This window comes from Gadus macrocephalus, chromosome 7 (genome assembly GCF_031168955.1).
Source record: "Gadus macrocephalus chromosome 7, ASM3116895v1".
NCBI classification, from domain to species: domain Eukaryota; kingdom Metazoa; phylum Chordata; class Actinopteri; order Gadiformes; family Gadidae; genus Gadus; species Gadus macrocephalus.
In genome coordinates, this window is record NC_082388.1 from 14,172,547 (window position 1) to 14,198,254 (window position 25,708).

The following is a 25,708-nucleotide window of genomic DNA, read 5'->3' on the forward strand; positions in this document are numbered from 1 at the left end:
CACATACAAAGGCATTGTAAATCAATGTAACTGTAAATATAGGCACACACATGTATGCAAACACACACACACACACACACACACGCACACGCACAGTGATGTCAACGCATAACTTGCACTTATCCATGCAATATTGACAAAAGTATCTGCGATTGTATTACAGAATTCAATACAAACACTGCGTGACTTGGGCTTTGGAAGAGGATGCCAGAGCCAACATACACACACACACACACACACACGCACACACCAACCATCCATATATAAATAACACAACTGACATCGGGTAACCCCCCCCCACACACACACACACACACACAAACACACATAGTGCCCCCTATGAGAACATTCCTGTATATGTAAACCCACACACACACTATGAGAACATCTCATGCAAACACACACAAACACAGCCAACATGAGAACATATCATATACCCACACCCACAAGCTTTTGCTCCGTCCTCTCACCAAAATATCCTATGTATTCAGAGGTTTTAATTATACTGGAGTTTAACTTTTTGATCCAATAGTTAAATATTTGAGTGGCTGTTTTGAGATGAGGGGAATGATGAGTGGGTGTGTTTTGGACACGTTTGTTTCCCTGTTCAATAACTAAATAGGCTATCACCCTTTTCGTAGAAAGTCGACAACACAAACTAAACTGTCGCGATACAACTACACATCTTCATGTTATCAAAAGCAAACTATGTACCAGGGTGCAAGTAAACATTGGCTTGTAGAACCAACTCGAGATTAATGATCAATAAATATAACAGATAGTGATAATTGTGATAAACTGTGTGGATAACAAGTCAAAATACATTTGAACAGAAATATGACCAGGCCACACCAATATGCCATCACACCACCGCCTCGTCCGTTTAAGGTTCATGGGAAACAGTGCAGGGTCGCCCGCTGCCCGAACGGACATGCACGGGCACCTTGGTGTGTTTGGGGGTTTGGGGGGGTGGTGATGCAGAGTGATGGCTCACACCCTGGGGTGAGCGAGTGCGACATGGGGCGGGACCTTGGTGCCGGTGGGTAAGTGATCCAAGCTGTTGTGCAGTCATGCGTTTATGTGTGTACATACATTAATCCATGCGGGAGTCATGTTTAACTGTGCATGCATGTAAGTGCTTCTTTGGTTAATGCATGGAGCCATTTGAAAGTCGAGTTGCATGTGTATGTGTGTGTGTGTGTGTGTGTGTGTGTACCTGCTGTGTGAGTGAGTGATTGAGTGAGTATATTGATGTGCGACTATGTGTGTATCTATTGATATGCGACTGTGTTTGTATGTATGGCTATACGACTCTTTGTGCATACGTAATATGTTTGTGTCCGTCTGGGTATTTGAATGTTCCTGAGTGTTTAGGGGGATCTGTCATAGCTTGTATTTTTATGTTTGCAAATGCATAAATTCATGCATAAATGATGGTAAACTGTGCATAAACAAAGTATGCATTTTGGACTATGTGTGTGTGTGAGGTAGAAAATGTGTGTGTGTGCATGCAGGGTGCATATGCGTGTGGTTCAGAGTACTTGTGTATGTGTGTCAGACTGCCTGTATGTATGTCGGAGTGTTTGTGTCTGTCTTATAGTGAGTGTGTGCATGTGTGTTTTGTGTTAGAGTGTGGTGCGTCAGAATGCATGTTTGTGGTGTGACAGTGTGCTTGTGTGTGTGTGTCAGTGTATTTTCTTGTGTGTCAGTGTGTTTGCGTCAGTGTGCGTGCTTTTCAGTGTGCTTGAGTGTGTGTTTTGTGTTAGAGTTTCTGCGAGTGTGTGCGTGTGTGTCAGTTTGCATGCGTGTGTGTCAGAATGCGTGAGTATCAGAGTGTGACTGTGTGTCAGTGTGTGTGCGAATGGCTAGGGAGATCTGCAATAGCCGACAGTAAAATGTACTCATACTCGCTTCAGCATGGAGTAGGACATGCTTGACTGGAACTTAAAGAGACCTGACACTTATACACACTCAGTCACAGTGTTGGTGGGCGTGCATGCGTATGGAAGGCCTCTCAGAGTTTACTCATTGGGATGGAGCTGATATTAAATCTTCAATGCATTGTATATACATTATAATATGTTCATAGGAATGAAATATGTCTCATCTTACGCAGGCTATGAAAGCATGATCTTTTGATGATGCTATTGATGCAATTGCTGATCAAACAACCTATTCAGTCCAATTGGAAAAGCTTCTTAGATTGTCAGCCCCTCCCTGAGCAGGTGGCCAAAGCTAAGGAGCCCTGTTCTAGTGTTTGACCCCTCATATTTACGGCTTTAACCCACCTTTCATGCACATCAGACTGAATGCAAGTTTTGGAATGCAGTGGTCTAGTACAGTGAGACCGCCTTGACTTTTTTAAAACATTGGTAAACATTCGGGGGTATTGATCTGATGAGGTAAATTATGAGTCGGCCATAGGTAAAACTGCCGCACTGAGCATCATGAAGAGAAGATGTAGGCCTACAGTTATACACAATACATTCGGAATTTGAACACGGTCAGAGAGCGCGGAGATATGGATCCATACGCTGCTTACTGAGACCTAAAGAGTGTCAAGACGTGGCGATCGCAGTGAAAATAATGGATGGCTGGATTGAACACGGACTAAACACCTGATGGAGACCACGTCTGCATGGTGAAGTGATTTGACCCTCCACACATGCGTATGTGTGTCCTTACACACGCACGCTTTGCTATGTTGTCTATTGGCATAAGTAAGAGTATTTTGACTACAAGCTGTTTTTCAATTAAAGGCACATAAACTCAAATGTGCAGAAACTAGGCCCTAGCATACCAATTTAGGGGAAACTGCCTGATTTGTCAACCTGGACCCTATGCTGCATTTATTTTGGCTGTAACGGCAAATGCAGACAACAATTGTTGAGATTGGTACAGCATTGATCAAGAACGCAACAGCCCTAATCTGTGAAAACAGCCTGCAATATAATCATGTTGGGTAATAGCTGCCCGTCAATGTAAGTCTTCTAAAAGTGCTTGTTTATGCCACTGACAGGCTCAGATTATATTCTGTCATTATTAAAAAGGATCCCTACAGTGACGTAAACTTGTGTATTCAGCTTTAGCTCGATCCGGTCTGATTCTCGCCCCTGAACCATGTTGTTGCGGGGTATTTCCATGTCATTAGAATCGAACTAGCCTTTACCCGAACGTTTATAAAACACTGAACTACGCTTACTGTAGTCAAACAACAAACTCTCCTCTCTGCTGCTCTCACTCACATTCCCACTGTTCTCTTCCTGCAACGACTCCCCCCTGGGGAGACTTCTCATTGAGCGAGACACGATCACAGACAGACAGTGATGAAGCGGAATCGAAAGAAACAAGTTGAATTTCTCTGTAGGGATTCCTTCCATCAATGAGGAAAATCCCGAGGTTTTCCTTTAATGAGGGTACATGGCGATGCATCAGGGACTCCTTAAGATGGTGAGTCAAGACTGTGAGAAGATCAGAGTGTCCCATCACTCTGACTGAGAGGGTTCTGAAGGGACGTCCGCCACAGTTAAATTGGCTTACATTAGTAGACCCATCAGTCATCAGGGACACCAGCTGTCTCTTGGGGTGCACACAGTACCTGTGAACCCGAGACGTAGGTCCAGGTCCTTAAGGCCACCCACAGTTCATAGAGCCGCAGTGGCAGGTGTAACACATGTGTGTGAACATTAGCTTGCCGTTTTGAGGTCTTAATGGGGCCTCGCACTGGATATATTCACAGATAACTTATTATGTCTAATAACTAAATCATTCTAAATCATTGTGTTTCCCAAGAAAATCTGTTCCCCATGCTGCCACCGATGGCCCACAGCTATTACTGAGTGCATCTTCGCACATAAACGTCTCCGATATTAAACCCAGAACCAGAGCCTGAAATGAACTTCATATTAGATAGCTGCGCATTATTGGTTTTAGTTATGCCTTAACGCACTGCACTTCTGCAGCAATGTATATTTGGTACTGCTATGTACCCTCTGCATCAACCAAGTACCCATTCACTGAATAACATACATTTTTATCTAAAATATGATTCACTAAACTAAATCAACAATATGAGATTATATCATAATGTTGTATAATTCTAACTATTGTAATCTGAATCTTCATCTGAAATGATCGAACAGTTAAAATATTTGTATGGAAGTTAGCGGAATTGTTGCTCTCACTTGTAGTAGAATGGGAGCAGAGAGAGTGACACTTTAACAGCTGAAGTGCTATGAAAACATCTTAATCAATTGGGATAGTGCATAACTGTTTACCCTCAGAAGTACAGTCTACCCGTAGAAGTGTCCCACCTACTTACTAAATGACAAGGTCAGGTCAGAGGGAACAGTGTCCAGGTGAACAGTGTCGGAGTGAACAGTGTCAGAGTGACAGTGTCAGAGTGAACAGTGTCAGAGTGAACAGTGTCAGAGTGAACAGTGTCAGAGTGAACAGTGTCAGAGTGAACAGTGTCAGAGTGACAGTGTCAGAGTGAACAGTGTCAGAGTGAACAGTGTCCAGGTGAACAGTGTCAGAGTGACAGTGTCAGAGTGAACAGTGTCAGAGTGAACAGTGTCAGAGTGAACAGTGTCAGAGTGAACAGTGTCAGAGTGAACAGTGTCAGAGTGAACAGTGTCAGAGTGAACAGTGTCCAGGTGAACAGTGTCAGAGTGACAGTGTCAGAGTGAACAGTGTCAGAGTGAACAGTGTCCAGGTGAACAGTGTCAGAGTGAACAGTGTCCAGGTGAACAGTGTCAGAGTGAACAGTGTCCAGGTGAACAGTGTCAGAGTGAACAGTGTCCAGGTGAACAGTGTCAGAGTGAACAGTGTCAGAGTGAACAGTGTCCAGGTGAACAGTGTCAGAGTGAACAGTGTCCAGGTGAACAGTGTCCAGGTGAACAGTGTCCAGGTGAACAGTGTCCAGGTGAACAGTGTCCAGGTGAACAGTGTCGGAGTGAACATTGTCAGATTGAACAGTGTCCAGGTGAACAGTGTCAGAGTGACAATGTCCGAGTGAACAGTGTCCAGGTGAACAGTGTCCAGGTGAACAGTGTCAGAGTGACAGTGTCAGAGTGACAGTGTCAGAGTGAACAATGTCCGAGTGAACAGCGTCCAGGTGAACAGCGTCCAGGTGAACAGCGTCCAGGTGAACAGCGTCCAGGTGAACAGCGTCCAGGTGAACAGCGTCCAGGTGAACAGCGTCCAGGTGAACAGCGTCCAGGTGAACAGCGTGCAGGTGAACAGTGTCAGAGTGAATGATAAACACAGAACCCCACTTCCGTTGCACTATCCTGCCTGGGCACCGTTTGTCTCCTCCCATCGAACGTCTTCTAACAGGACATATGTGCACAATAAACACAGAGGGAAGTCTGGTTTGATGCTATGGCATGTGCGATTGGGGAGGGCAAGAATGTTTTCTGGAGGTTGTGAAGTGGTTTCTGCTGTCACCCAATAAAAGGTTTTGACAGTCAATTCCTTATTATTCCTCTTCAACAACATGTTGAACTAAACACACAGCTGAAACCGATTTGGTTCAAATATAAAATGAGTTTAAACATAATAAAGTATATGTGTCATTGCGGTGGTTATGACATGGATATGACCGGTAGAGCTTTGATGACTTGTCCCATTGTGGTAAGGATATGGGGTCAGGCTACGGGCTAGCTCTTTGGCTAGCTCTCTGGCTAGCTCTTTGGCTAGCTCTCTGGCTAGCTCTCTGGCTAGCTCTCTGGCTAGCTCTCTGGCTAGCTCTCTGGCTAGCTCTCTGGCTAGCTCTCTGGCTAGCTCTCTGGCTAGCTCTCTGGCTAGCTCTCTGGCTAGCTCTCTGGCTAGCTCTCTGGCTAGCTCTCTGCTGCATAACCTGAAGCACCACAACTTATAGCAAAGTATTTCCGGTACAGGTAAGACAGACTAAAATACCCCCGCCCCAAACCACTCTCCTCTGCTGTCAAATTTCCAGCATCTCTACGGTGCTGAGTGCCTGGTACTGCCCTCAGCCCCCCATCCCATCCCTCGTTTAGAGCTGCCAGTGCCTGGGGATTAGTCTGTTTGAAGTGGGTGATTAATTCCCACACTTTTGGGAGCAGCGAACTGTGAGGGATGTTTGTGTGTGGACATCAATGTGTGTGTGTGTGTATATGTGTGTGTGTGACTGTAAATATATGTGTGCACAAGTGTGTGCGTGTCTGCATCGTTCGCACAAATACACAGTGTCCCCCTTCTCTTACCTGTGCTTGTTGGTGAAGCATGAGAAAGCTTTTCTCTCAGCCCCTCTCCTTCAACATACCCTTGACTCCATCTTTTGACTCTCTTTACCTCCACTCACCCATTTCCCCACCCATCCCGTTTATCTTTCACTTTCCCTTCTTTCTTTCACTTGTCTGCTCCCTACTTTACTTTCTTTCTCACTTTGAAGTCACTTCCCGACCCATTACCCCTACATGTCCCCTAGTTCACACACACACACACACACACACACACACACACACACACACACACACACACACACACACACACACACACACACACACACACACACACACACACACACACACACACACACACACACACACACGAGCTTAGCACTAACCATTGTCAGGTTGGCACACATGGATTGGAGCCAGGATGTAAATGAAGACCTCTGCTGGAACAATAGAAGTCATTCATTCTCCCCTTTTCCCCCTTCTCCTCCCATATCTGTGCTTGTGTATGTGTGTCCAACGTTGTTTAGCTCAATCTAAACACATGCTAAACAAAAGGATTGAGAAGCTAGTGTTTCATATTGCTTACACACAACACTCTAAGAAGTTCACTTTTAGCACTAGGGAGGATCCCGATGACTAAATTCCCTGACGGTTAAATGGAAATGTTGCAAACAACTACTAAAATATTTTTTAGAACGCAGAGAAATCTGTTTTATATTATAATAAGAGTCATTTGACATGCTACATCAACTTTCAGCCCTGGGGAAGATACTTAGAGTAGGATTTTTTTTTAAATAGCAAAATCCTATTTTAAATGAGCCCCGAAAAAGTGAGACTTTCTGCAAAGCCGCCAGACTACTTTAGAAACTTTTGTGAGATTTCCTAAACAGATTAATTAGGGGCAAATCTGCTTGGTAAATTCAAGCCTCTCTCAGTCATTTCTGACTAGTCTCATTGGCGTGATGGTGGTAGCTAACAGTTAGCCCACTCATGATGTCAAGTCATATCTTGTTTTCATAATAGTAATCACTTCTATTCGTTACTTGAAAATTCTTAAGATTGCACATCTTCATTTTCTTGCACTTTAGTGCCTTTTGAATCCGACAATCACAGAGGCCTTTGAACAAGTGCACTACCTCAAGAAGAATATTGTTTCCATTGATGAAAAGAATATGTAATTATAACGTTTACTGCAGTCATTCTGCTGCAGACCCTCGTAATCATGTTATTGACTTTTTATATTTATCTTTAAATAAATATATAATAAAAAAATAATGTTAAGCCCTGTTGGGCCCAATGTGTCAATTTGTCACTGTTGAATCAAAATTACATAAATTGCAAACGTGAAATGATAATTATTGAAGCAAGCGGCTTGAACTAAATCTTAAAATGTATTGAGAAGTGCAAGTAATCTTTGAATGTACTTAAGTAATGGGGCATTTAGTGGACCAATGTACTTCTTGAAATTAGTGTTTCTTGAGATTTTTTTTTGATCTGGGGTGTGCCATGAGTTGTGATTAGAACATATTGGTAAATGCTTCAGCTGTATTGGTCCCTGGATTCTTTCAGTCAGTCGTTTGGTGTTAATGGAAGAAAGGTTTACACTTCATGCTGTTACGTTTGCCTAAAGCAGGCATATTTTTTCCACTCCCATGTTGACAAGAGTATTAAAAACGTGTGATCTATTTGCGATTAACTGGACAATAATGTGATCGCTAATATATATTTGGATACTTTCTTGGCAGAATGTGTTGGTGTGTTTGTGGTCACAAACCTCTGTGCTATGTTGGTGTGTATGGTCACATCCTTCTGTGATATGTTGGTGTGTGTGGTCACATCCTTCTGTGATATGTTGGTGTGTGTGTGGTCACATCCTTCTGTGGTATGTTGGCGTGTGTGTGGTCACATCCTTCCATGATATGTTGGTGTGTGTGTGTGTGGTCACATCCTTCTGTGATATGTTGATGTGTGTGGTCACATCCTTCTGTGATATGTTGGTGTGTGTGTGGTCACATCCTTCTGTGATATGTTGATGTGTGTGGTCACATCCTTCTGTGATATGTTGGTGTGTGTGTGGTCACATCCTTCTGTGATATGTTGGTTCATGTGGTTACATCCTTCTGTGATATGTTGGTTTGTTTGGTCACATCCCTCTGTGATCTGTTTTGTGTCTGGACACATTCCTCTGATATGTTGTTTTGTGTGGTCACTGGTCACATCCCTCTGTGATCTGTTGGTGTGTGTGGTCACAATTGATCTGTTGGTGTGTGTGGACACATCCCTCTGATATGTCGGTCTTTGGATACATGTGATCTGTTGGTGTGTGTGTGTGTGAACACATGTGATCTGTTGGTGTGTGTGTGGAAACATGTGATCTGTTGGTGTGTGTGGAATGTGGATACATGTGATCTGTTGGTGTGTGTTGACAAATGTGATCTGTTGGCCTGTGTGTGTGTGTATGGACACATGTGATGTGTTGGTGTGTGTGGACACATGTGATCTGTTGGTGTGTGTGTGTGTGTGTGTGTGAACACATGTGATCTGTTGGTGTGTGTGTGGACACATGTGATCTGTTGGTGTGATTTCCAATGGTTGATCCTGTTGTCCATTACTTTAAGTATTGTGTGAAGTAACTGATAAAAGTGGATTTGAACTAAAGAATACACTTCTTTAGATGAATGATGGATACAATGTCATCTACAAGGGAAAGAGGGATAAGGAGGAGGACAGAATACGATGGGGATTGAGAGAGAAAAAGAGAGGAAGGGACAAGAAAAGATGGTAAGGGGGGTTGAAAGAGAAATGTATACGATTTGAAAAATGTGGCTGGTCATTAAAGCGGACAGCCTCATTCCTCACACTCAGCATGCATGTACACACACACACACACACACACACACACACACACACACACACACACACACACACACACACACACACACACACACACACACACACACACACACACACACACACACACACACACACACACACACCCCCTAATCCAACTCCTGTGAGAGTGTGAATAGATATGGCTGTTTAGTCCCTGCTTCAGCGCCCACTACCTGATAGCAGCAAACTGCCGAGTCAGAGGCTGTGTGTGTGTGTGTCCGCCTGAGTGTGTACGCCTGAGTGTGTGTGTATGTGCCTGAGTGTGTGTGTACGTGTGTGTGTGTGTGTGTGTGCGCCTGAGGGTTTGTGCCTGAGTGCGTTTGTGTGTGCCTATGTGTGTGTGTGCCTGTGTGTGTGCCTGAGTGTATACGCGTGTGTGTGTGTGTGTGTGTGTGTGTGTGTGTGTGTGTGTGTGTGTGTGTGTGTGTGTGTGTGTGTGTGTGTGTGTGTGTGTGTGTGTGTGTGTGTGTGTGTGTGTGTGTGTGTGTGTGTGTGTGTGTATATGTGTGTAGGTAGGTACACTAGGCTGTGAAGATTCAGCTTCAGAAGTGATGAACACGGCAAATTGAACACCAGCTGGGGATGGCACACACACACAGACGGCCACACTCAGTCGCACCAACCTGCCTGCTCCGTTATATATACACATCCTTAGCTAAACAAAAGGCTAAGCAATTAACTTTATGGAATTAGCCCTGCAAAATTATCTGCAAAAGATAAACAAGTGTGGCCGACTTACAAATGGGCTCACAAACGATTGTTCAGCAAATTTATCGTCAGCTAGCTTGCGTACATGCAACCATACAACAAGGTAACCATACATAACAAGGTTAAGACATCCAGCCATGCACACAGCCTCTCCTGGCCTACCTCCGGCCACCTCGTCCTCCAGCAGCTGGATGTGCAGGTGCAGGATCTTCTCCTGCAGGTCACACAGGCTGTGCTTCATCTTCTCCCGCCGGCTCACCATGTAGCACAGGTTCCTCACCTGAACGGGCCCGGCAGGGAGAAACACACACTGGGTCAGCATGAACACTTACGCTCGGACCCACACACGCAGGTGAGGGGGGGATCAAGAAGCCCCGTATTAACCTGTGCTTCGGCTCAGAGTAAGCTCTTATCACCGTCTGGAAGAGCCCCCCCATTGACCTGCCTTTGGTGACTAAGCCCCAAACCCTTCTTCTGCCACCCAGGAGCAACCAAACAGCTGCAGAGCGAGAACACCTCTGAGAGAAGTATTAGGATTTGATGAGGATAAATATTCATCTTAAAATAAATTTATTTTTGTATTACAAAAGTGTTGTTAGATATCTTCAACCCCGGACAGAAACTATTCATTATATCGAACAAAAACTTTTTAGCATGCACTGAGAAGTAAGGACACCCCTTTAATATGATGTCACCATCAAAATCTCTGAAGTTGAAGCCAAGTTGCGCATAATCATATGTTTTGATGTCCGTCTCAGTCATTTGAATTGCTATGATAATGACTATTCATAAGAACTATTCATTAGTGCATTTGTTCAGAAGAGTGATGATGGGCCACAGCATTGGCGGCAGTGGCTGGAGAGATGGAAAGGGTTCAGTCTTGTTCAATGTCCCCCGGGACCTTGATAATGGTGTATCGAGGTCTGGATAATTATATTCTTAAATTTTTTTAACCCTGCAGACATACAGATGGGCAATTGCGGCGCAAACAGAGATGATGGGAAGCATGAGAGACAAAGCAGAAGGTGGAAAGACCACAGAAATACAGACTCAGATAGACACGAGGGGACAACAGTGGGAAAAATAGAAAGGATAAGACATTAATAATAACCTAGAGGACGTACCCCATTCCAGGGTGTTGTGCACAACACATGTGCACAACACATGTGCACGCCCGCCCACATACACCTTCCTTTTAAGAGGATCAATAAAAATGGAATCCTACACTGTACTTTAATAGTGATGAACACAAGCAGACATCATAAACCCAGTCCTGCCCCTCCTATTAAAAGTGTGTGTAAATATGGCTTTTATGTTGAAACAGGTTGAGCATCAAGAACACACAGAGTTGTGCTGCATAAATCAATAGTTAAAAAGCACATAACACTGCACACACAATGATTTAAAAATCGGTGAAATAGTAAATAGAACAAGTAGCAATGTAATAGTATATTTATTGAGCAGTGTTTGAAAAAAAGTGCATGGGGGAAAGAATGTGCAGGAAAATGCTCAATAAACGATACGCTTACATTGCTACTTTTCTAGTACAATTAATTTCTTAGAGAAAAAATGCATTTAATAAAATGTGGATGAGGAGACTTTGCTCCTGTAACAAGTCAATTTTTTTCTACCTCATCTTAAAGAGACACAGGTTTACCAACCCCACTGGAACAGTGTGATAAATCTTTGAGTTTGTGTCATTTGTTTTGTGCCGGAAGTCCATTGTGTTTAAGCAGTTTATTTTCAACACACACACACACACACACACACACACACACACACACACACACACACACACACACACACACACACACACACACACACACACACACACACACACACACACACACACACACACACACAGATCAGCCAGTTTTCTTTAACCCTCTAGAATCCATCTAGAATCTGGCCCTCAGAATGTTATTTTATCATCATCTACAGATAGTTCTATTTAAAATCATCTTAATCTATGAACAGTGACTAACGCTATTCATAGATTGATTCAAATCATATTACAAATCACACTCCTCCCCTTAATAGTCTTCATCATTTCCACTGTTACTGAGCCATTTACTCATCCATCCATCAGTAATTGCTCTTATAATCAAACCATCCATCCAGCCATCAACGCATATTGAAACATGCTTCTGACATATGGTCAATAAATAGTCAGTTAGTTAGTACATATCCATCGATTGATTTATATTGTCCCTTATTCAGTCAATGACATCAATTGCTTTTTTTTGCAAAAGATCATTGCATCCATTGACCCATACATCTAAATGGCTTCATGAGGTTTTGTCTATTCACGGATAAACCCAGACACACTCACACAGACACCAGCAGACACACACAGAGACACAACTCTTGTGCCAGACACCTGTGCTAATTAGTTGTTGATGACAGCAGATGCTCCTCTGACCGCTCAAGGCGTGCGTGAGTGTGTCACCGCTGAGAAAAGCCTTCTGTGCAGATCTCTGTTCATCTTTTAAAATCGTTATCCAGTCAATTTTGGATAGAAAAACTTTGGTCGCCGCCATTTTGTTAGCTTATTCTGTGGGCTGTGGCGCTCCTCGCTACGTCATGGACTGAACCTCCCTCACCAGAGCTGATTGGTCCTAACCCTTTGACACTTTTGGAAAGACTTTCAACGGGTCGAAGCCAGGCTGACCTACAGATAGAAACACAACGGGAACTCGAAACATCAAGAAGGTCTCCCCAGGCTGGATCTTTTTTCTAACCCATACAAAATGATCAAGATCATAGAAGACATACCCACTCGGTTAAAGAAACCAAAACTGATTTTTGCTTGAGGTTCCTCCTCCATAACGTGTACATCTGTTAGAATACCAAATGCAAGAGTATCAACAAAGGGACTTTAGGTGAAGGGAGATCTTTAGGTACCTTTTACCAGTGACTGTATCGTGACTTTGCTCGAAACGAATGACTTGGTGAACGATCAGGTGGTTAAAGATGTTTCATAATTAACTGAATATATTACTATGGGGACTTTGTGATAATACCATAGTCTAGTCTGCAGGGAAAAAACAACAGACCAGACCTGGGCCATGATCAGACATCTAATTAAGACCACAGTACAGCAGTACTGCACTGAATGAAAGCAATAAGCTGGGCTTTATGGTTAAATCAGGAGGCTTTCCAGGCTAAGAGATGAAGAGTGCATACATGGCTCAGACAATAACAAAGAGCTCCAGCGAGAAAAGATATCCAAAATGTAGACCTAGACAGGCTTGTGATTCATAAAGCATTGAATATAAAACATAGACCTACAAACTTTTGGCTACTAGATGAGACATTTCTTTCGAATAACTAAGCTATGGAGACTGACCGATAAACAGTACACTGGTATGTAGACATAAAGGTCTAACGCAGACAATAAAACAAACAAACAGAAAACGGATCAGAAAGGACAAAGACGATGGATAACATGGGGATGAGACAGAGACAAAAGGGGGGAGGGGGCAGGGAGTGACGAAGGGAGGTTGGCCATAAAAAGAACAAAACGGGGGATAAAAAAAGAAGAGAAATTTGCCTGAGGGAGCAGGGAGAGATGCCATGGCTGTCAACTGACAACATCAGCCTGCCAAAGGAGCCCTGCCCAGCCAATCAAAAGAAGCACAGGGGACAACCAGGAAGAGAAAGGGGGAAGGAGACATGGGAGATAAAAGGAGAGAGAGAGGGTGTTGAGGGGGGGTTGAAAGTGGGTCAGACAGACATGCAGGCAGACGGTGGTCTGTGTCTCCAGCAGCTGGAAACGCTGGAGTTAAGCTTCCAGGTCCCCAACTGGGAATCACATCCACCAGCACACACACACACACACACACACTCTCTCTCTCACATCCACACGCTTACACACACACACACACACACACACACACACACACACACACACACACACACACACACACACACACACACACACACACACACACACACACACACACACACACACACACACACACACACACACATGGCAATTCAAATGTGCACACACACCATGGTAGTCATCACATAGTATACTGTAAAAAGCACAAAGTGGTTCAACTCAGCCAACCCCCCACCCCCCCCCCCCCACACTTTATGATTTATTAGTTTGTATATTTGTGTGCCACTGACATCCCCAGCACCCGCTAGGATACCATGGCAACATTACTATCCAATCAGAGCTCCCACATTAGGGCTTTGGGCTGATGTGGTTGGTTGTGTTGTGTGTGTGTGTGGGGGGGTTTGTGTGGAAGACAGAACCTAAGAGAGAAAGAGGAAAATAGAGATAAAGAGAGACTAATTTAAGAGCCAAAAAAAAAAGGGACATGGACACACATGGACACACACACACAATTTAATTAAAATGAGAGGCAGTATGTATACCGTGCATGCAAGATAGCAAATATTTAAAGATCAAATCCAGGTTATCAAAATCCTATTACTCCTAAGCCCCCTGGCCTGCTACGGCCTCAGGTTTTATTGGACAAAGTGTTTCATGTCAGCAAACACAACAGGACTCTGGGAAAGGGATTAAATTGTCTGCGCCTCTGCTATTGACAGTGTGTTAACCACGGTGCGGTGAATAGAGCCAGGCCTGCATGCAGCACCCATGTCTCCTGGCATGCTTCACAACATACACACACATCTGAGCTGTGGGTGAATGATGTGCTCATTAGATTCACACTGCTTATCCAGCAACATGGCTGCCTTCATATTTAATAAGCAACTCTTTCTTCATGAAGGCACTCCTCTTCACATCCCAGTTAGCTGCCCAGTAGAACAATATTGTTCTAGTGGTAAACATTGGCAACAGCCCAGAAGAGCCCCAGTGCTCTGAAGACGTCCACTGGGCACTGCTTGCCGCACCATAAAAGATGATGCAGTGATGTGATTCTAGCTGTTCACAACCACAAAATAGCTTCAAAAAGCCTGACCAACTCTGCATTGCCTGCTTTACCTTACCTTTCCTGTGTGTGGGGGTTTGAGTTTGTTTTAAAGCCGTTGTCTTTGCAATTTGGGAGTGTAGGCTTAATTTGTACTTACAACTCCTTATTGAAGGTCAACGCTGGATATATATATACTGCATTTACTCCATCGTTAGTCGCGATTAATCACCCATTTTTTTATCTGTCCAAAATGCACCGTAGGACAGTTTTTAATACTCTCATCAACAAGCGAGTGGATAAAATAATAATAATTGATCCGTTTTTTATGGCGCTTTTCTAAGTACTCAAAGACGCTTAAATAGGCTAGCTTTCTGCAAATGTATTTTATTGGAAGTGCCACAAGTAACACAATGTACAGTAGTATGTCCAACCTTCTTTCCAACATTGACAGAAAACAACAGACAAAAAACCAATCCAGGGAACCACACAAGTCACGCATGTACCAACATGCTCAAATCACATCTCAGGGTAATTAAAACGATGATTAGAAAGATATTTGGTGATTTAAAATCCAGCTGCTTCCCACATCCTGATTTTATTTCCAAAAAAAGCTCACAAATGTCAGTGTACAGCTCAAGCCCATGCAACTGTTAGTCAAAGGTTGCATTCACTCTTCATTCAATATTTTGGAGGATTTATTTAAGGAGTTTGGCCAATACGGAAACAAGTGGATCAATGCATCTTTGGGACGAATCAATTGAGCCAAAACGACAATTAAACTATTAAACAACATAAAGAACCAAGTAGGGAAGGAAGCGTGTACAGTTTCAAGTCTCCCCTCACGCAGCCTCAAAACTAAAACCCACAGACGAGGTGATTGAAGCCCGCTCTCAAGAGAGATGCATGCTGGTTAATCCTATAACCCAGTTTAATGAAACAGGCTGTATGTTAATGGTTCAGTGTAGCCTACCTCTATTGATTTAAAGAGGAATTACCTTAAATGCAGGACGGGCATTAATTGCCTCAGTGACTGAACTTAATGACGGCGCGTCTCGTCTACAAGTCTTCCTGTGCACAATAGTTTGAGACACATGATTGGCTCCTGTCATTGCTAGTTGCCATCCAACAAAAAGTTGCTGCTCCTTCACGCCCTCATTGAGAATGAATGTATATACATGTACATATACAGTCACAAAAACACACACACACACACACACACACGCACGCATGTCTTCATATAATCGTCCCTGTGACTCTTAAAGGTGATAATGTAGCTTAGTGGCTATGATTGCAGTTCAGTAGATGTTTTACAGGTGACTTCCCTCAGTGTCTGGTCTGGCTTTGGTCTGCTTTGGAGAGCTCTTACCATTAAATATTAAGGCCCCGGTCAACCCAGGGCCTCATAACGCTGCTGCCATTACTTATTGAACAGCCATATCACTGGGCAACCCAGTAACTGTTGGTCTGGTGTGTGTGTGTGTGTGTGTGTGTGTGTGTGTGTGTGTGTGTGTGTGTGTGTGTGTGTGTGCAACTACTGTGCTGGCAGGTGGTAGACAATTGTATGAAAATATATTCCAATCGACACAGATGAAAAAAAGCCCCCCTCCGTCCCCACCCACTGAATACAGTAGTAGAGTGATGTGGATCATCTTACTGTCAGGTACAGTTAAGATGGAAGGAGAGATACACACTCAGAGCTGCCTTTTATTTTAACATCAAACCTTCTAGCATGCTTAAAAGTGACATTGAGATTGATCAACTATCGTTCTTTATACAAGAAAGACCTCATGCACTTCTTAATGCCTGCTGTATGTGATCTACACACATGTAGGTCAAAGTATAATTATATAATATCAAGCCAACATGTGAGGGCTCATACATACACATAAGCAATGTGTTTGGATGTGAATAGGTGTGCACAAGTGTGTGTTGGCTATGCAGAGGTCCAGCAGTGCCATCATTGGCACTATGGTAACTATAATGTAACGGCTTAATATATGTTTAAGATGTATCAGCAAATATATTATTTATTTACTAACACATTAACATACTGGCCCAAGTCACTGCATTGGCCAAGAGGGTGAAACCATGCACGCACACACACATACACACAGTGTCAGGACTTGCATTGCCTCCACAAAATTATACGGCCGTAGAAGCTATAAATATTTATGTGGCTCCTGCCTCATATTTATTTCATCTCACAGAGCCTGTATCAGAGAGACAGCGGGGTAGTAGGGATACTCACGTGTGCGCGCACACACACACACACACACACACACACACACACACACACACACACACACACACACACACACACACACACACACACACACACACACACACACACACACACACACACACACACACACACACACCAATAGGGAGGAAAAGAAGAGAGTAAGGAAGAGCAAGAGCGTGATAGAGAAGGAGGGAGAGACACAGAGAGAGAGTAAGGGAAGTTGGTGGGGCACAGTGACTGGCGACAGGTGGAGAGAAGCGAGAGTGGCTGGACGCTGGTGTGAGGCAAGAGGGGGAGACAAAGAAGCAGAACGGGTGGATGAGTAAGAGAACACAATGGAGCCAACCATTGTGAACTGTTGAGGAATGAAGTTTAAGACTGGGGGAACCAATACGAACGGGGACAGAAGGAAGACCTCGGGGGCGCCATAAGGGTCATAGGACCCTGGGCCATTGGCAATTTAATAAAGAAAACTCAACTCAACCTTCATCATGGCTTTATTTGATTCGAGTCTAAAGACTTACAAACATAAACTTCAATATGCACATCATCATTTTTGTGCGTGTACCGTGTACCGTCGATGTTCAAACTAGTATAAAACCTGTTTTGAAACATTATTTAGTGTTTGATGCTGAAAGCTTGCACTGAAAACCCCATTAAACAACAGCAACCTGCCAGCTGTTTGTCCAGCCAGGAAACCTCAAGTTGAGTGGAATTGGCTCTTCAGCAGTAAATTCACTCGTGTCTGGACCGTAAAAAGAAAATACACAAAAACAATATTGCTTTTGGTAATATCCTATCTTTCAGGAAAGTGTTAGAGCTACTGTGAATAAGAAAACTATAAACTGGATGTGGGCCTTCCCTTAAAGACTTTCCTCCAATGTATCTTCAAATGGTGCAACAGCTCCTTGAGTACACTACTCGAGATGCAATCCCTTTTTTTGCCCCACATATCGTTGGAGCCAGTATTTCATGCCCTACTCCGTGTGTTATGATATGTTTCAATAAATGGTATAACTAATAATAAAATCAAAAGCCACAGCATAACATAAAGCCTCAAATTCTCCAGGCCAGTCCGCTGAAGACAAGTGTAGAGACAATGTGAGATAGCAGAGTGTCTTGATAGCTCACTTCTGCGGAGCAATGCAATTCCATGTAGAATAGGTTATTAGCAAGAGATCACATGCATGGAAGGAATAAGCTTTAGATCCTTAGAATTTGAGTGGATTCTGAGGACCGAGCCAGGGGGAGGCTTTTGTAAAGGTGGAGAGGTAATGCACTGTGATCTTATTCGGTGAAAAGGTTAAGCCTGCAGGCGCAGCTAAAGTAGAGTCATCTCGTTAACGTTGTTCAGATGGTAGAGAAGGAAGTTATGTTGATGACATTAGGGTGGAACAGAATAATTCATAAATAATAAACAGAATTGATTCAATTAGTTTATGGATCCCATATTTTATTGAAGAGGCGAATAATGGGTTCTGGAAAAGTAGTCTGTCTTTAAAAGTGTAGAGGGAGCTGCAGTGCCCCTCCAGACCACTAAACTCACCAGCCAGGTACAGCAGGAGTGTTTCTTTCACTATCAGACATGTAGTATAATTAGTTATTTCAGGGCTATGGATTTAGTGTTCTTGCATCTCTTGCGGAGAGCAAAACCAAGTGAGTGAGAACTGGGATCAGCATGATATTCTGCATGAACACTATAGACAAACAAGGTAGTATTGGAAATATGTTAAAATGTCATTGAATCCAGTTGGAATAAAAAAGTGTATACAGTATTTATATATGTATATTTATTAGGGCTGTCAAGCGATTAAAATATTTAATCACGATTAATCGCATTAATGCCATAGTTAACTCACGATTAATCGCAATTAATCATAATTTTTTTTTCTATGCTAATTATCCCTTGAATTCTTTGTCCCATTAATTTTTCTCATTTTAATGCTCTTATCAACATGGAGAAGTGCATCGGCTTGCCTTGTGCAAATGTTTTTTTATTGATAACAACATTGGCATATACTGATCAAAACAGGACGGTACAAAAAAAAAGCCTATAATGCAATTAAACGATGAACATACAAAGATATGCCTTGAACATAGCATTCAGTCTACTGCTTCTTTGTTTTGAGCCCAAAAAAATAAATAATAATAATTATTGAGACACATGATTGGCGTTAATCGCGCGTTAAAAAAAATTACGCCGTTAAAATTGGTTTGCCTTAACGCCGTTAATATTTATATATATAAACTCAAATCCAAAATAGTTTGTTGCAGCAATGGTTTATGTTCTTAACATGCAAGGCACTTCCAGTGGACTATGATGGGGGCTACTGGAGCGCAGACCTCACCCTGCGCTCACACCACCAGCGACCGGTCAATGACGGTACACCTGGGAGACGACACCAGACGACCAGACCTGAAGCAGAGCCCTTTGCCAGGTGGTTCAAACAGGAGACCCATGAAGTAATCCCAACCTGAAGGGTTACCTCGCCTCACTGGCGACCCCTGACCTCTGATGGAGAGCGTTTGGCCCACAGGCCAAAGCTGGAGGGTTACTCCCGAGAGGCAACACCTTGGCTGTGAGGCCGGCCAGGAGGCCAGCAGAACATTGTTCATGGGAACAGGCAGCATTGAGATTCTTTCATTGGCTTTTTTTACAGGTTGAATTCTGGCGCGCTGTCATGAATTCACCTTTTTTTAATAGTCAAATAATGTCGAAGTCTTGGTTTTGATCAAATAAGGCATGATAAAGCATTAGGACCAGTCTCCTGGCCCTCCTCGCTCTAATGTTCTCTCTCTCTCTCTCTCTCTGGCCCTTCTTTGACCCTCCTTGTTGCATAACACCAACCGTGGCTTCACGCCAGGCCACGGGCTGCAGCTCCGTGTGGGGAGAGCGAGGGAGAAGCGAGCGAGAGAGAGAGGGAGAGATAATGCCTGTTGAATAAGTACATGTGTTCTGACCTGAAGTACATGCATTACCTTGTGTAAGAGGCATATCTCCCATAGTAATGAGTGATGATGAATATACATTACACACCGTCCTCCAGGGAGGCCTGATGCTTTACCTTGAGGCGCTGAACGAGCTACCGAGCGATTCCATCTTCAATATTACCTCTTAGGCTCAAAGGGCTCTGAGTGGAGGCCGTTAATGCAGACCAGCAGCAGTGTTTATCAGAGGCATGCCTGCCTGCCAGTATCTTCCTTCAGTCCTCCTCCTTCCACTCACATGTACCCTTGGGCTAACTTCCCATCCCTCTTATCCTTCGACACCTATGTTTGCCTGGTGGATGTCATACCAATCACATGTTCTGAAACTCTGCAGCAGCCGAGCAACACCCACGGATGTGTCTTACTGCTCAGCCCTCAGCCAACAAGTCATCATGGATCACACACACACTTTCCCCTAGCCTTATTAGTGTTATAGCGTTATTCTGTCACCTTTAAGATGATTTTCAAAGCTCTTTATACTAGTGATCGACCGATATATCGGCCGGCCAATATAATCTATATATTTGCGTTTTTAACGTGTATCGGTATCGGCCGATTGCTCATTGGGTACCGGCCGTTTTATTTATTTTTTCCGGCATGATTTACAGACAGTTCAATAAATGGATATTTTTTTTTATTAAGACATTGTAACATTTGTTATCATCATTGTGTCATTTTTATGACGCAATTTTTATGACACAAAAAAGCCTCACTATGAATTGAGTGAGGCTTAGCCTGGAAATCCAGACCCACATCTAGAAAGCTGTAGGGTGTGGCAAAGAGTAATGAAAATGGCCCAACTTGAGGGGCTGCACCAAGCATGCATTTGAAAATCTCACTGGATAACACACATTGGATAACACTACGACCAATCAGAAGAATACAAGGGGTGACGTATCCAGACCAGTGGAGCTAACCAATAGATAAGTCTCTTGCCGTATCCGGTCGGTAGAACAGCAACGCTTTTGGCCCGCCTATATTGACACATCAATGTCATTGATTAATGTTCTGGGCCAGGGGAGGCCCAGAATATACATGAGTATATTCGTTCCCAGAGTGACTCTCTGAGCAAATTCAAAATGTGCTTTAGCGAGAACTCTGGATTTCCAGGGTAGTATCGGCTACAAATATCAGATCAAGAAAATCGGTATCGGCGGATCAGTTATCGGCTAGGGCTGATGAAAAAAAATCTGTATCGTATCGGCCCTAAAAAATCCATATCGGTCGATCCCTACTCTATACATGTGCTGTTCCCTGGACCTCTCTATCTTGCTTGTGTGATGTTTTGACAAGCTGTGGGCCTCGTTTCCTGAAAACAAAGATCTATGCTCCGGGTGCCTACAGTGTCTGACTTACATTCAAACTAGGGAAGAAAACAAACCCTTGGGTGTTTTCATTGATTAACATTGATTTTCAGTTTATCTCTAAACAAACTAACCAGACCCAAATATATGGTCCATCGTTTTCAGCGTCTTAATGAACCTCTTTCTTTATTCTACTGTATAAATGGGGACCATATATTTTATGATGTAATGTGTCTCCGCATCTATGGTCACCTGGTACCGGAGCCCTGTCTCGTCAAGAGGAAAGACAATGCTGATGACTTGAGCTGGCCACTGCAACTCTTTGTGCGACACCTGACATTCATCTGCATGTCTCTGTCACAGGTGCTGGAATACAATTGGGTGTGTTCCCCATAAACGTGGCAGTATGTCTTTGTGATGATATGAACACGGCATTTAATGCCAACAAGAGCAAAATTTCACCAAATCACGCTGTGAAGGTTGCATTCTTGCTTTGAAAGCAAGGAACGTTTTTTCATGACGCCGAAGTGCCTGTTCAACCTCACGACATGCCGTTATGGAAAGCCGTTGATTTTGATGTTCACGTCCGAGAGAGAGTGAGTCTTCCCGGAGACTTCAAGTATAATGCTATGGTGATTGTTGATGTGTGGAGCACATCAACAATCTTTTTTTTCCTTCTTTTTGGTTATGCTTCATAGTATGAAGCCAGTGATCGGTACATATATGCATCACATGATTTTTTTAATAGTGTTCTAATCCCAGCTGAAACAGCGGGTTCATCTGCTCTTTAAGGGCAAGAAAAGAATAAAATAATCTGCAGAGTCTAGAACTTTAAAACAACAACAACAAGGTTTTGCGGTTCAGTCATTTCACATACCGCAGGAAGGCAAAAATGCTTATTAATCAATTAAATCGAAAGAATCACCCACCCGTAATTCAAACCCAATAGCCCACACACACCTCAAACACCTTTGCTGATGCACAGATGCACAAGTATGATTATCGCAAACACACACACTGTGGAAGCAAGGACGGAAAAAAACCACCCAATCGGTGAGCCACACATGTCTGCATTGTGCTACCTCCTGATTGGTGGTGAAAGTGGCGGGGTGGAGGTGATGGGTGGGGGGGGGGGGGGGGGGGTGGGCAGGAGGGTAGTGAACTCAGAGCCCAGTGAAGCAGGGGTGACAGTGGAGTGAAATTGCTTCCTTTGGCAGAGCTTCAAAGACTGTGGTTATGGTTGGGGGGGGGGGGCTGGTAGGGGGGGGAGCAGCCCCCAGAATCTCCAATCCAAACACACACACATACACATCCATAGTCACACCACAGCAACAGCAAACCATTTAGACTCGGTAAGCTTAGCTACGTGACATGTCAGTGCATACAAACACAGACAACACACTACAGAGTGTAAAGGCAATTCTCCAGAAAAACAGCGATTATTGTAAAACATGTGTGGCACACAAACACACAGACACGCACACACACACACACACAAGTGTCTAAAGATTCAGACAGGTTGTTCGATTCCAAGTTCCTCATTGTGCGTCCAGAAGAGGAGCTGCTGGGTTAGCATTTGAGTTATGTTAGCCGCTTCAATTGACTTGGAGGGTTATAGTAGCCTAGCTCCTGTTCACATGAGGCGAATACATTTCTAATACCTATACAGGGATTTCCAATGTTTTCAGATTAGTCGCTTATTCAAAAAGTGTGCAAGTAACCTGAAAGTTGAACCTCTGCGTAGACTACCAAGTCAGAAGCAGCTGATAATATAATGTGTTTTATGACAACTACAAGTTGCGTAGTTACTGTTTTAAATAAGGAACACAGTTGAAATCTTAGGAAAGTTTGGAAACATGAACCGGAGCTAGGCTGCTCCTACTCTGAAGCCAACGGAGCAGCTAATGAAGAGAAAATGCTTACCAAGCAAACTCAACATGGTGAAGTTGGAATTAAAGTGTACATTTGCAAACATTTACACAGATATCTCGGCATATCCCCTTAAATGTGAATATAGGTCAACCATGGAATACAAGACTACTATTGAAACTCAATCTGTAATTGATGCTTGTACTATTTCAGTGGAGTCACCACGTGCTGTTGTTGCTTTGGTTAAACATTTAGATGAAAAGGCAACTACACTGGAGACGTAGGCTTCCTCACTATCAAACTTTAATAGAAAAAGTGGTTCTGTTCTGTGTGTAACAAGGTCGAACACAATGCTACATATTTGTTTGACCATAGAAACATTGTAAGGGAGAGGTTGGATATGGGTGTCTGAGGCGCCCAGTGACACCACATGGTTGCTGTCTGACAGAATAGATGTTGATGTCCAACACGCCGCCATTCAATAACTGCATTGAATTTATTTGTCTGTTCATACGAAAGCACAAGCTGAATATATTGTTGACTGTGTCGTTGAATACAACCGTGAGTACAAACAGCCATTAGATATAAGATTTTTTTCCCAGGTATAAAGACCATGTCAGTGACATCACCAGACCTAACTGTATATAGCGGTGGGACCATGCTAGCATGACATCTTAAAGAACATTTTCATCACAGAAAAACAAGAAAAAAGGAACCATTTGCCTTTGAAAGCCTTGGATAAACACTATGAAATATCCCATGCATTTCTCCCATTGAGAAATCAACGTGAAAGCATGAATTGTGAAAATCACTTCCCAGGTTTACGGTTAAGCCTTTAAATAGATGCTAGATAATTCAGCCAACTCTATCTACATATGGGTCTGCCAATGTGTATCTGTTCATGCGTAGTGTTGTCAACGCACACGTTAATAGTGAAATGTAAACAGACACACACACACACATAGATAGCTAAGAGTTTGAAAGACAGGCGCTTGAGGGAAGCTTGCGCTATCGACAGCCATCCACACTTCCTGAGCCAATAAACGACTGATCCATGATCAATCAGCAGTCAGGCTCACGATCTGCAATCAATATCCTCTTTATGCTTTCAGGGGGGCCACAGTGCCCCAGAAGGGGCACCGTCATCTGATACAGACTCAGCGTTACATAACTGCATAATGCAAGAATATATGCTGCAAATCTTTTTGATAGATGTCAGTAGACTTAAATTATCATGAACACAACTGTGGGGATTCAAAATATACGGTCAAAACTGAGTTTTGCACATTAGTCAATGGTCAATCTGCTTCATAGTGTACAATAGTAAATCAAAGTCCAAGTATAACACCGAACGCTAATAGAGGAATAGAGGTCATGCCAATGTAACTACTGGCCCCAGGGACTGGGAGCAATGGTTTCTCAGTTGCCCCAAGCAACCCAGGTCACTGTCAGCCAGTTCATTTTGGTCTGATCCACCACTTAGCCCCATTGAAATCAGCTTCCTCACAATTTAAAAAATACTATAATAAGCTTTAAAGTAATGAAAACCTAACACAATATACAAGACAGCTCATAATAATATGATAATATCCAATTTAAATAATTGCTGTTGAAAGTGGGGGTTGGAAGAGGCTACAGAAGCAGTGAATGGTGTGGCTTTGTTTGACCGGGCTAGGCTCCCTGAATTAGTTTGAATTGAAGTGGCGTTTCCATTTGGCAGAAGGTTTGAAAAAGCCAACTGGAAACTTGAAGAGACCTAATCCCTCAACACACACACACACACATCCCTGTACACACACGCTCTCGTTCACACATCCTCATAAACAGCCATCGACACGTACACCAATGTGAGCTACGGGGGATAGACCAATCGTAGAATACACAGTGTCACTCCCTATAGGTTTAGCTGGGACTGGAGCAATCAATACAGATAGACCCCCGAGACGTGGACAATAACTATGCTAACAGATTTGCACAGTACCTAACAGCCAAGTACTGTGCAAAGACACACACACACACACACACACACACACACACACACACACACACACACACACACACACACACACACACACACACACACACACACACACACACACACACACACACACACACACACCTTTCCCCCCCATCCTCAAACCAGGTCAATCACGTTCTGGGAGCCACAGCGTTTACAAGCCTTTTGACCAATCAGGGTTTCCCCTTTGATCCACCAAAGGTCACTGAGGCCTACCTGGAGTCAGGTCAGTGTTATTAACGTGTTTCCTGCCCACCCCTCCATGGGGTGAACATTGATAACGATGATCACACATCAACAATACCACACCCCCCCCCAACTGGGAGTCCACTTTCAATGAAGAGGAGAGGGAAAGATTTGAGAAAGGTACTTAGGACCCTGGGCCAAGAACAAGTACAATATATTTAACCTGCAAGACGTGAGTACAGACAATTAGGGTGCAAAGGTAGGAATACTGAGTAAAACCAACAAACAGAGCACCCGGAGAGTACTTTAAATGACGAGAATTACACCTACCCCTGGTCATAATGATATTAGTTAAACTGTGAATTGTCCCGGATGTGTGAAGGGAGCAAGGCACCGTCACCCAAATC

The 25,708-nt window shown here is 43.4% G+C and overlaps 1 protein-coding gene across 1 annotated transcript in view; it reads right to left on the reverse strand.

The window, feature by feature from the left end:
• The window catches only part of jade2 (jade family PHD finger 2), a 121,916-nt gene that overhangs the window by 12,104 nt on the left and 84,104 nt on the right, over positions 1–25,708 (reverse strand). Inside the window, exon 11 of the mRNA XM_060056792.1 lies at positions 9,966–10,083. Coding sequence (XP_059912775.1) covers positions 9,966–10,083 — 118 coding nt within the window. The remainder of the gene's footprint in view (positions 1–9,965; positions 10,084–25,708) is intronic.